Raw genomic sequence first — 13,181 nt, forward strand, 5'->3', positions numbered from 1 at the left:
CCTGCTGAATATCCCAGTAAGCCGTTAGCCCAGTCTCTAGCTATGTTGTGCAACATAGCAGGTCAGCGCCATATTCATTAGCTGAACAGCTAAGTCTAGCAGCCAGACAGAGACACCTAAATGGCAGGTCTATGTCCGCTGTGACTTAGCCAGTCAGCCAATGGATATGGGCTTGGCCGGCTATGTCAAAAGCAGTGGAAAATAGACCAGCCCTAGTGTTAAATTTCCAGGTTCGCCACTGACCTTGAGAGATAGCAAGCCTGTCTTCTAAGGTCTGAATATCAAGCCCAAAGTAGTTAATGAGCCATTAACAATCAGTTATTGATATTAACTTGCACTAATGTAGGTTAACAAAAAAAAGTGGAACATGATCTGGACGTTAAATCAATTTATTAGATATAAGCAATGATAAAATGTCCATAGATTTTTCTGAATTGGAGGAAATGATTAAGGAATTAGAAGCAAAATTAATAATAAAATGGGAATATGATACATTCCAGTCCCTATTAAAAGCTAAATATAAATATGATGAGATCTCTTCTAAATGGGCTAGGAAGGAATTATTTACTCAATAGGCTTTGTATTATGGAAACTCGAATAAAGCGGGAAGATTACTAGCTAATTATTTAAAAGCAAAAAAAAAAAAGGAAAGTAAAGATTATGGCTATTACAGATGAAAATGGGGTTACTCATTCTCAAATTGATAATATATTAAAACAGTTTTTGAAATATTATAAGACTTTGTATTCTTCTGAGCTTTATTCAAATAAAGAACTTGATGGTTTAGAGTTTTTAAAATTAATTGAGGGTCCTAAAATTCCTGAGTATATAAAAGGATCTCTTGATGCTCCTATTACATTAAAGGAGATCCAGACAGCATTGAAGTCCCTTAGAGTTGGATCCGCTCCAGGAGGGGATGGATACAATGTGGAGTTTTATAAATCATTTCAAAATACATTACTGCCTTATTTATTAAAGTTATATCAGGTTCAACCGTCTAAAGGCTGCATTTCAGATACTATGGCAGAATCTATGACTATAGTTTTGCCAAAGCCAAATAAAGATCCTTTATTTGTTTCAAATTACAGGCCAATATCGTTGATAAATGTTGATGGAAAACTGTTGGCTAAGTTATTGGCTCTACGCTTGGCTAAGGCTCTCCCTTATATTATAGGTATGCACCAAACCGGATTTGTTGCTCATAGACATTCCTCAAATAATACTAGATTGGCTCTTCATATGTTGACTTTGACAAAATCCATGGAGGATCCAGCCTTCTCTGTATCTTTAGATGCGGAGAAGGCATTTGATCGTGTAGAATGGACCTTTATGTACCAAGCAATGGATTGGTTTGGGGTGGGTTCTGGATTTATACAAATGATCAAACTTTATATAACTTCCCTTTGGCTAGATTGTATATAAATAATTCTTTTTCAGACAGTTTTTGTCTGGAAAGGGGAGTTAGGCAGGGATGTCCTTTATCTCCTCTCTTGTTTGATATTGTTTTGGAACCCTTATTATTGGCTATTCAACAAACAGAGGAGATTCAAGGTATTCCTAATGCTGGTCGAGAGTATAAAGTTTCTGCATATGCAGATGACATTTTGCTTCATTTGAGGAATCCTGAATCTACTATTCCACATTTATTGGACTTGATTGAAAGAGTTGGAAAATTTTCAGGATATAAAATAAATTGGAATAAATCTGAAATTCTTCCGCTTAATATACATTCTCAAAAAGGTTTGTTTGATCAGTTCCCTTTTCTTTGGAAAGAAGAGGGTATAAAATATTTAGGAATATGGATTTATAAGACATTGGAAGAAACAATGAAAATAAATGAAAAATCTTTATTATAGGTTACAGAAATGTGTGAGCAATGGAATCCGTTACATATATCTTGGTGGGGGAGAGTTCAAACAGTGAAAATTATGATTTTGCCTGTAGTATGTTATATTCTGTGTCAGGGTATGTACTGCCTGACCTCATGGATCATTATCCAGATTGGTTAATTTTGGAATGGAAAATTATGTCCCCAATGCGTCTATCTCATATATTAGACATTAAACTACTCAGTTATGCAAAGGATAATAAGATCATTTTTGATACTTGGAAGACCCTGAGATGTATAAATAAGTTAACCGAAATACCTATAGAACAGTCTTTGTGTCAATCCCTATGGCTGAATTCCAAGATACAAATAGGCGGCTCTAAAATTGCCTGGAAAGATTGGATGCAAGTAGGCATAAGAACATTAGAGGATGTTGTTTTAAATGGGAAACTGCTGGATTAAATGGGAAACGGCTGCAACAATCTTTTGGTACTTCAAAATTTCAATTTTATAAATGGTTGCAACTGAAGCAGGCTATTCAGAAAGGGTTCCCTGTGTGGCGTAATTTGAAAAATTATTAGAGCTTGCAGTTCCTCTGTTTTCAGGCAGACATGCTAGGACATCAAGCCGCCAAGTGGTATAAATTAATATCTGAACTTATGAATAAGAAACCCAAAAATGCTCTTAGAGACATTTGGAGCATTGAGATTAAGCAGTATATTTCTGCATCTCAATGGCCACATATTTGGTCTTGGAGGATGAGGTGTACAGCTTCAGCATCTATGAAACAAACTTGGTTTTTTCTGTTGCATCATTCTTTTTGGACCACGGTTAGATTGAATAAGTTGGATAACTCAAAGTCTAATAGATGCTGGCACTGTCATCTAGACATAGGAACATTGGATCATTTACTGTTTTATTGCCTAAGATACTGGTTTTTTGGAAATCGATTTGGGGACATATTACTAATATTTTAGAATCTGAAATTCCTTTAACTTATGAAGTAGTAATCTGTGGTACCATTTTGTATATCAAAGATCCCCTAGATAAATATAAAAGAAGTCTCTTTTTAATTATGACAAGTACAGCTATACAATTGATTACATGTAACTGGAAAAACTGGAATTGTCTCAATTTTGCATTCTGGTGGGCTAGTTTATGTCAAATATATAAATATGAAAAAAAGAGAACTGATCAGTTAGGGAATTTTAAAAACTTTAATCTAATATGGGGTCCTTTGACGTCTTTTGTATAATTAATTTAATATAATTATACATTTTTGTTGTTAGAAGAATTGCACATCCAGGGAGGGAAGGGGGAGGGTGGAAGGAATATAAGGGTTATAATCAACTATTATTATGGATGAGGGAAGGGTGGTTTATAAAGTTTAAAATATGTCTAAGTGGATAAATGTGTAATTTTATGTTTAAAATATGTAGTGAATTACAGAATTATGATAAATTTATAGATACTTGAATGATAAAGAATAATTTGGGTGGGGAGGTTATTGATCTGTAATAATCTTGTAATATTTTAAGTGATGTCTATAGTGTAAATGTTTTATTTATTGTTCTTCACTTATTAAAATGATTTTAAAATGAATAAAGATTATTAAAAAAAATGTCCGTAGATAAAACTAAAATGTAAAAGTCCACAAGACAAAAGATTCATTAGTGCATCAAGTCCTTGTTCTAAGCACTGTTCCCTCTAAGCTAAGCACAAGTGCTCCAACTTCATTTCGTGTCATTTGTGCTTGTCTCCAGCCAGTCCCGACTATATGCTTAAAGACAAATACACTGTTTTTAGTCCATTTCTTTATTTGTGTATTTGACATCAATTGAACCCCTGAGGAAGGTGTGTTCACCAAAACATGGACTGTGTAGGGTCTGGTTGGACTATTACATATGTATTTTTATGATTTTATTATGAAGGGACTATAATAAATCATTCTCAGAACATCAGCAGTTTTTTGTTTTTATCATTGGATTGATTCTACTGTGGATTATTGGGTCAGCTTTTCTCTTTTGTTGTCCAACTTCATTACTGCTACTAGAGAGTGGTGCTTCAATATTGTGTTTTCAATTGCTAGGGTCAGATAGATTCTCTGATGTCCTGCAAAGCTTGCCTGTCCCTCTCTATTGAATACGTGCTAGTGAAATAGCACCCCCCACTGGCAGGTCCGTAGATGGAGGACTGCCACTCAGTATAGGGAACCGTGGTTCTAAGCATAACAAATTTAAGGGTTTTTTAAAACTAAGGTTCAATAATAGATTTCGCACCCGCTAACGATTAACATATGCTATTGTAAATGCTAAGAAGCCCATAGGTATAAAATGGGCTTCTTAGCATTAGCACAAACTAAATTGGTTAACACACTTTAGAAATACGACCCCTAAGTGACTTGCTAAGGTCATCATAAATAGTGGACAAGAAAACCAAACATATATCTGCGTTCATTAGTCCTATGCTGCCTTCCAAACTCTAAGCATTTAAGACCAACCTTCTTCTGTAAGTTGTAGATGAGGGCTTTACTCTCACTAATATTTTCCTTATCCAGTTTACTTATCCAGTCTTCAGCAGCATCCAAGAGTAATTCATACTTGGACTGTAGATTCTCTGTTGAAATATCTTGATGTATCTTTAGTTTTTCTGCCAATTGCTGTAAAAATCTCATTAGCTGCAGAAAAAAGTGCATTATAGTAATGATTATGAGTCTTTATATTCAAGATTTGAAATGCTGCAGGTCAGAAAGTCAAATGTTCATTTTTAGGAATACTTTTTTCTGACAAGCCATCCTTGCAATTTTAGCCATTACTAATAGTTTTACAACACAGTCCTTAAAGGAAAAAGCTACAGTTTTAAACCAATTGTGTTTAATATACTTTTGCTAATGCTCTGTGCACACTTTAGGAGTTTTTAGCTATAATGATAACGCCACAACCTGACCTTCTTTTTGAGGTAGGGTCAATAACTCAAATACTAGAAAGGCATTGTTAATAGCATGCAAATATATACTATTGAATCAGAAACTTCCCCAGGTGATCAGTGTGGTACAATGGAGAATGTAGATGACATCTTTATTGGCCATGCTACACATGGGTGTAGATGCATAAATTGAAGCAAATTTTAAAAATGTTTAGCCTGCTCGATCTAGTATTCTAATTCAGGTATAGTTAAATATAATAAAGCATAAGGACATAAAACAAAATCCATTAAAACCATAAAACTATAAAACAAGCATAACGATAGATTGATATACAACATGTCCGATTGATAATACCGTCAAAAGCTAAAGATGTCAAATTACATCATGACCAGACTTCCTGAGAAACAAAAAAGTCTTCAATCTCATCTCTAAATTCATCACTGTTCTTAAAGAAGATGGTAGTGCATTCCATAATTTTGGCCCAACTATGTAAAAAAATGAAGGAACTAATTCTTCCAAATTAATAGTACAAAAGAATGGGATGTCTAATAATTCATAGAGGCAGATATTGAGGGTTGATTGGGGGGTGGCGGGGGGCATAAGCTTGTAGAGATCACAATGGAAAGAGTAAAATCATTTTTTACGATCAATAAAACCCCATTTGGAATAGCCAAGCGATGTTAGTGAATCAAAAACTTGGCTATTTTGCATGAGCTTTTAGCTAATTTGCATGGCCAGATCAGAAAATGGGCAATCGAGGTGGAAAACATGCAGTGGGCTGTTTTATGCATTGGCTCTGTAACAGCGATCATCGCTAAAGCTGTGAAAACAGGTTTAGTGACGATCGCTGACTTTAGTGCTAGAGAATGACACGGTGACCGCGTGTGGTGAGCGAGCATGCGGTCCGGCAGCCCCCTCTCTCCCATCAGCCATCCGGCCGTGCATCTCCCTCCCTCCCTCCCTTTCCTTTACCTTCTCCTTGTGGCGAAACTGGTGATTTCTATAAGGCTATGTGCTGTATTACAGCCGGAGCCTTGAAGTCGCATCACGTTGCCTGCTGGAAAAGTCTCCTCCGATGCAACTTCCTGTTTCTGGTTGCATCGGAGGAGACTTTTCCAGCAGGCAACGCAACACGACTTCAAGGCTCCGGCTGTAATACAGCGCATAGCCTTATAGAAATTGCCAGTTTCGCCACAAAGAGAAGATAAGAGAAAGGGAGGGAGGGAGATGCACGGCTGGCCAGCGGGAGGGAGCTGCTGGATCGCGCAAAGGGTGCTGGGGGTGGGGGGATGGAGAGGAGAAGACGCTGAAGCAGCCTGAAGGAAACTGGGAAAGAAAGAGAGGGGCAAAGATGCTGGGAAATGGGGAAGAGACAGTGGGGCATAGATGCTGAGAAATGGGGAAGAGAGAGTGGGGAGAAGACGCTGGGAAATGGGGAAGAGAGAGTGAGGAGAAGACGCTAGGAAATGGGGAACAGAGAGTAGGGAGAAGATGCTGGGAAATGGGGAAGAGAGAGTGGGAAAAAGACGCTGAAGGGAAATGGGGAACAGAGGAGAAGATGCTGGAAGGGAAGAAGACAGAGATGCCAGACAATGGGGGAGTGGAGGGAAGAAGATGGGTGCCAGACCAATTGGGGGGGGGGGGGGGGTGAAGGGAGAGGCACAGTAACAGAGCAAATGGAAGATGCAGAGAGATGGCAGACAGTGGATGGAAGGAATTGAATGAGAAGATGAGGGAAGCAGAAACCAGACAACAAAGGTAGAAAAAAAATTTCTATTTATTTATTTTGCTTTAGGATAAAGTAGTATATTAATTGTGTTTATAAAAATTTATAAACAAAGCCCTGCCAGCTTAACATCTCTTTCTCTAGTTCAGCAGCCAGAACTTTGATTTATAAGGAAGGAATAAGCTAAATATTGCAGTACTGAGGCTTGTATGGATGCTGCGGGGATGGGGATGGGGCAGTAAAGGGGACGGGGCAGTGAAGGGGATGGTGGGGATGGGGTGGTGAAGAGGATGGTGGTCCGGGGACAGAATTTTTCCCCATGTCATTCTCTATTTAATGCATCTAGGCCAATGAGCCTGAAAATTAAGCCAGAGATACCAAAGATTGGAAACTGTTTTATTGCCTTGTGAAGAATGTTAATAACTTATTATATCTTGTGACCCAGTTCAAAGTATTTGATACAGATATCTCGCTACATAGAATTTACCTATTGATAATGCTGGATTATGTTGGTTGATTTTATTTTTTTTCTGTTGCATAATTAATTCTCTCATACGCAGGTTGCTCCCACCAATCCTAAGGCTTTTGTATTGGGTCTGAAATGGTTTGTGATAACAATAGCATTCGTGGGTGATTTTCATCACAGGCATAAGCCATTTTAAAAAGGTTCTGGGAACTGGATCCTATTAGTAAATACATCTTTTTGTAGATTATACGATTTGTCCAACAGAATGCGGAGATGGTGGTCGAAATGAAAGAGTTAACCCTTTCAGGACCATAAGGATCGTAGGCCAATTTTTGTGGTTTTGACGACATTTTTATGGTAAAAAGGGCTTGCAGATGCCAAAAAATTAATTTTTTTTGTGAAATATCATTTTTTTTTTTTTTTTTAAATCAAACTTCTGGCTTATGGACAGTGTGGCAAGTGAATCTTCTCGTCAATCTGGCAACGACGCTAATGAATGAATGTCGGAACCAGTTTGTTTACATAAAGGCAGTATCATATGGAATCCGTACATATCAAATTTAGAACTGTAGACTATCCCAATCAAAATTTATAGGATTTTAAAGTTATGGGACAAATATGTCCCTTGGTCCTGAAAGGGTTAAAAGAAGAGAATTCAGGTGTGTAAAGAACACTCACATACTTAAAAAGTAAGTATTTCTTAGAAGCCTTCTTACTTTCTTTCTCTCAATGTTATACCCATCTTTGAGTAAGTCGTCGGAAGCTAATTTCCCTTTCAGATGTCTCAGGGAGTCCTTGTGCTCCTGCAGCGATTGCTCACTTTTATAAGACTTGCTCAGGGCTTCGTGGTACAGCTCCCGCTGATGTTCCAGCTGCTTCGTTAGTGTGAGAATTTTCTTCTGAAGATCCTCGCTTGTCTGTGGGTAAAGCAGTTTTCTTCATATGTTAGAAATGTTTTCACCACCATTCTTTTCTTAGATATCTTAGGCCTGGTGTGGGTTCTATTTACTAACCTGTGATTCGCGGTAGTGTGTGTATTTACCACAGTACCTGTTATTAGCACTGACTAATAAAAGGGAAAGGGATTGGGACTTGTATACTGCCTTTTTGTAGTTTTACACTCAATAACACATATAGTATTAGCATGCATTACCGTGCACCACACCTTTGGAAATAGATCCCAAAGAGAGATGATAATTAAAATGTCCACGTTTCTGCAACTGTCCCGCACATATTTTTTTCTTTGCTTACTGAAGCAGAACAAAAATACCCACAGAGATTTGTGTCTGCTGTTTCGGCAGATAAGCTTTCTTTTTTTTTTTAATTAAATTTAATGCATTTACAATATCATAAAGATATCAAGGAAAAAAAGGTTTCCATACAACAAATAATACAAAAAACAATCCTTTACAAGCCCACTAAAAGGGGAAACATATTGCTTATATCAACTAAGTTTTAAGGAAAAACAAGGAAATGGATTGAGTTCCAATGAACCCAGTCATTCCCAACTAAATTAGGACATTTTGGACATTCCTACCCTAATTCCTCATCGATAAATGAAAAAAGAAAAGAAATCTCACTTCTGTTCACGAGCTACCAAAAATTGCTGCGATTGAACGGGATCCCAAAAAACAAATTCAGTATCTTGTATCTTAACCAAACATTTACAAGGAAACTTCAAATAAAATGATGCCTCAAGTGCCAGTACTCTAGTTCTCAATTTCAAAAATTATTTTCTTCTAAACTGGGTAGCTCTTGAGACATCTGGAAACATACTGACCAAATCCCCACAGAACTTGGTCAGTCTATTTTTGAAGTAAAGTTTCATTAACAACATTTTATCTGTCTCACTCATACATGTTAGAATCATTGTGGACCGAGTCTGAATAACATCTTGAGAATCTTCTAAAAACTCTGTCAAATTAACATCATCTGTTACCAGATGGTCCACATCCTGTACACTTTCCTTTTTCTTCTGGGGAATATGATAGCAATTATTTATTGGAAAACTATCCGCATTGGGTAATCCCAGTATTTCCAGGCAGATAAGCTTTCTGTGTAAAACATCTCGTGTTGTAAATGTGTGCGCACCATGGCGTAGCCCTCTTCTCCGCCCCACCCCCTCTTTCCGCGCATTCGTGCCCCTTCCCTTCACTCTTTAACGCTCCCAGTCCGGGCAGCTACCCCGACCTGCTGCTCGCACCAGCCCTTTCCTCTGACTTTGTTTTCTAGGCGCATGTCCAGGAAATGATGTCAGATGAAGAGCTGACGCTGGTGCAAGCAGCAGGTCAGGGTGGCTGCTTGCACCGCAAACCTCAAAGAGTACGAGGGAAGGGAAGGGGCGTGCAAGCGGTAGTGAGGGGGTGGGGAAAGGAGCGGGGGCAGCGGAGCAGAGGATGGGTGCCGGCACCCCCACCAACATGGTGCCTGGGCGGACTACCCCCTTGACTACGCCACTGTGCGCACAGCCTAAAAAAACTCAGTTAGTCTGTTTTAAACAAAGTTTTTGCAATTTTTGTGTGGAAGATTTTTTTCTGATTTTTCACCCATTTTATTGGGGCCCTTTAAAAAATTTAAATTGAATCAGGTTGGACAGACTGGATGGACCATTCGGGTCTTTATCTGCCGTCATCTACTATGTTACTAAGTAAGCTGTACTAAAAAGTGACCTCTGCTATTATTAGCATGTGGGTTTCCTGCACACCAAGGCCTCTTTTAGCAAAGCTGTAAAATAGGTGCATTTTCAGATTCCTGTATAAATGGCCAGGTGCTAATTTCCCACTTAAGCACATGGCCATTAGCGTGGGAGCTCTTACCGCCACCTATTTTCTAGGTGGTAAGGGCATTCATGCTAACGGTGATGTGGCCGCACTAAGCATTTAGTGCAGGGCACAACTACCCTCCATCCCCAAACATGTTTGTGCAGATCTGCTAGTGGATTTTAACCTGCAGGAAGCGTGCATACAACATGTGCAAAATATTTTGGACATTTTGTGTGCGTGCAAGAAATTTTTCATAAGTGCATATTGGCTGTACACACCTTAATTCGTGGCTTACATACACGCAAGTGATGCCACACACAAAAATTGTTTAGGCGCCCGAAGAAACCAAATCCGTGTTGATGAATGCACACTGCTACTGGTGTGTGGAAATGCAAAAATATGCATTTACCCACACTGGGGTAATTCTCAATAGGTCCCCTAAAGTTAGGCATTTAAACTGTGTCCGCTAAGCACAGATTCTCTGATGGCAATCTGCACCATAAGCACATATATGTCATTATTGTAATGACGTTCATGCAGAACTGTTCATGCAGACTTTATAGAATTATCCTTTATAAGACCAGGAGATCATCAGCGGTTCTATATGGCCCATCAGACAGACCTCCTAATCTGTGGCCAGCTACTGCCCTTTGCTTTTCATCCTCACTCTTGAGATTCACCCCTGGGCCTGCGATGTCACTAAATTGTGCTTCTGATCTATTTTCACTTTTTGTAGCTACTGATCCTCTGGGCTTATCCCATGCCTTCTTCAAGTCAGTTACTGTTTTAGACTCCATAACTCACTCTGGGAGAGTGTTTCACAAAGTGCTGGTTTTTTTTTTTTTTTTTTTTTTGGGGGGGGGGCGGGTAAGGCAAACAGCACAGTTGGCCAGGGTGTTGTAGGTGCCACCAGCATCTTCAGGTCTACCTCAATACCATCCTACCATGTCCTTAATACCAACCTCCACAAGAAGAGTCCAACAGGACAAGATCCCACAAATACCGAACAACAGAGAAAGCAGTGGGAACGGACAATGAGCAATCCACAAGAGCCAGCAGTATGAGTCAAAGCCTTGATTATTTTAATCCAGGACGAACAGTAACATGGACACATACCTCTGGCTCTTGTGGATTGCTCATTGCCCTTTCCCACTGCTTAATACCAACCTACCATGTGTAGAGTCAACAAGAGGAATGGTGCTTAAAATATCTTCTATGATAAGGTGGACTAAGAGGATGGCGACAATATTATTAGGGACTTCACCTTGGTCATGCGAAACATGTTGGTGATAATTTGTCCCTGATTCTGACCACAATAAAAAAACTAAGTATTAGTAATAATGTATTAATATTTATGAAATTTACTAGTATGGTTAAAAATATATAAAAGTTACATTTAACCTAATGAAATATTGAATAAAAATAAATAAAAAGATCCTATGACGACAGAATACATAAAGCTCTGTGTAATGAAAATATATTGAACACAGAGTGGTGTTTCTGAGGATCTAAATATTTTGGAAAGGTGATACTGTCGGGGATATTTGAACTTTATGTCCTCTTGATGCTATACCTGAAGAATTTACACCTTAAACGTCTACTACGAAAGCGCAGTTATTTTGATGGCTTAAAATATCTCAGCATCCTCTGCCAAGTAGAGCTTGTCTAGTGATATCAGCTGTAAGACCCCTCATAGCAGAAGAAAACCGATATGTTATTAAGTGCCTCTCCTCCTAACGGTCATAAAGGGGCAGAAAGAAGCACTGGGAATGTGGTCGCTGTGGCAAGGGGAAAGAAATACTGTACTGGTAAGTTAGTTAATTGGAGGGGCAGGCACAGGGCTTAATGCTGAAGGCTTCCCTAGGGTGCCTAATCTATGCATTGGCCCTGATGGGAAGGACAATCAAATGCCCTTCTGAAACCCAGGCAGCACCACATTCCGCCACATTCAGGGCATGGGTAGGGGAGATTTCCTAAGCGATTTCTTTTTTAAAAGCTCCATTCTATTTACCTTCAGAGGACCTAAAGAGAAAGACAGGGAGAGGGAAAGCTGTCTTGGAATGGGGCACAGAAAGAAGACTTGCATGTGGTTATGGGGGCAGCTGCAGTAAGATGTACAGAGAGGAGTGTGGAAAAGAAGACATATAGAGTGTGTGCCTAGAAGGAGGGAGAAGAAACAGCAGAATGGTAAGTGGAATGCACAAAGAATGAAGACAATGAATGGATGGAGAGAGGGTAAAAATGCCTAGAGAACAGGCAGGAAAAAAGAGACAATAACTGGAGAAACAGGAGGGACAGAGGAAGAGAGAGGAAGTGTGGCGGTAGGGGACAGAAAGGGAAGAGAAAGAGGGGGAGAAAATGCCTAGAGGGAAGGAGAGAGAGAATGTATAGAGGTAGGAGACAGAAAGGGAAAAGAATGTCTAGAGGAAAGGAGAGAGAGAATATATGGAGATACAGTGGCATTGAGAGGGAAGCTGGTCACCAGGGTGTAGTTGCCTGGCATCACTGCACCATGCCCCCATTGCGCTCTTCCCCACAGCTCCGACATCACCTTAACTCCCTGCTCATTGCCGGGCCCCCACCAATTACCTTTTCACATTTTTTGCCAGCAGCAACAGCAAGCCAACTGTCATACCCACAGCTCAACCCAGCTGAGCCTTCCTTCTATCACTTACTGGTCTCACAAACATCAGAGTGAGGGATGAGGCTGGTGTGAGCAGCAGGTAGGACAGCTTGTCACTGCTGGAGAAGATTTGAAGAGGTGGGGGGGGAATGCTTTCCAGAGACCCTTCTCATCACAAGAGGGGAACGGAGAGGTTGTTGGTGACCCCGCAAAGTTGGCACCCGGCTCCACCACCCCCTTACTATGCCATTGTGGAGGAAGAAGGCAGGAGGCAGAAAGGGAAGAGAATGGAAAAAGAGAGGGGACAGAATGTCTAGAGAGAAAGAAAGTGAGATTATGTTGAGGTGGGGGGCAGAAAGGGAAGAGAAGATCTGGAGAGAAAGAGAGAGAAAATAGGTGGAGGGAGGGCGACAAAGAGGTTAGAGTGTCTGCAGGAGGGAAAGAATGTCATTGACTTTTTTCACTCAAGGTGCCATTTGGCCTTGAGCCAGCCCCTGGTTCCATACATTTTCCCAGTGTTTCTCCCGAGTGCTGTTCTCAGCATTATTAAATAGCAACAGCTACTTTTCTGAACAGAGGCCAACAGCAGAATACATGCTGGAAGAAATTTCTAGAAAAATCACTTTGAAGAAGTAGCATTGGGCTTCTTCTTCCCTAGCTGTAAAATCCAATGTCATATTTTATTTGTTATTATCATGTACCAATAACTGATGGGGGGGGGGAAAAAAGCCATGCCTGAAACCAGTTATCAGATTGCTAAACTTACATTTATAGCCTTACAAGGTATGCCAACCAATATGCTCTGCATATGGGGGTCTGAGTTGCAAACCTGTTTTCCTATTGGTTTAAA

The 13,181-nt window shown here is 39.7% G+C and overlaps 1 protein-coding gene across 3 annotated transcripts in view; it reads right to left on the reverse strand.

Annotated features, from left to right (window-relative positions):
• Window positions 1-13,181, reverse strand: part of LOC117363703 (coiled-coil domain-containing protein 170-like) — an 88,384-nt gene that overhangs the window by 9,963 nt on the left and 65,240 nt on the right. For all 3 annotated transcript variants that reach the window (XM_033951849.1, XM_033951848.1, XM_033951850.1), the window contains 2 exons: window positions 7,663-7,863; window positions 4,329-4,505 (listed from right to left, as the gene is read on the reverse strand). In XM_033951849.1, coding sequence (XP_033807740.1) covers window positions 4,329-4,505; window positions 7,663-7,863 — 378 coding nt within the window. The remainder of the gene's footprint in view (window positions 1-4,328; window positions 4,506-7,662; window positions 7,864-13,181) is intronic.

This window comes from Geotrypetes seraphini, chromosome 7 (genome assembly GCF_902459505.1).
Source record: "Geotrypetes seraphini chromosome 7, aGeoSer1.1, whole genome shotgun sequence".
NCBI classification, from domain to species: Eukaryota; Metazoa; Chordata; class Amphibia; order Gymnophiona; family Dermophiidae; genus Geotrypetes; species Geotrypetes seraphini.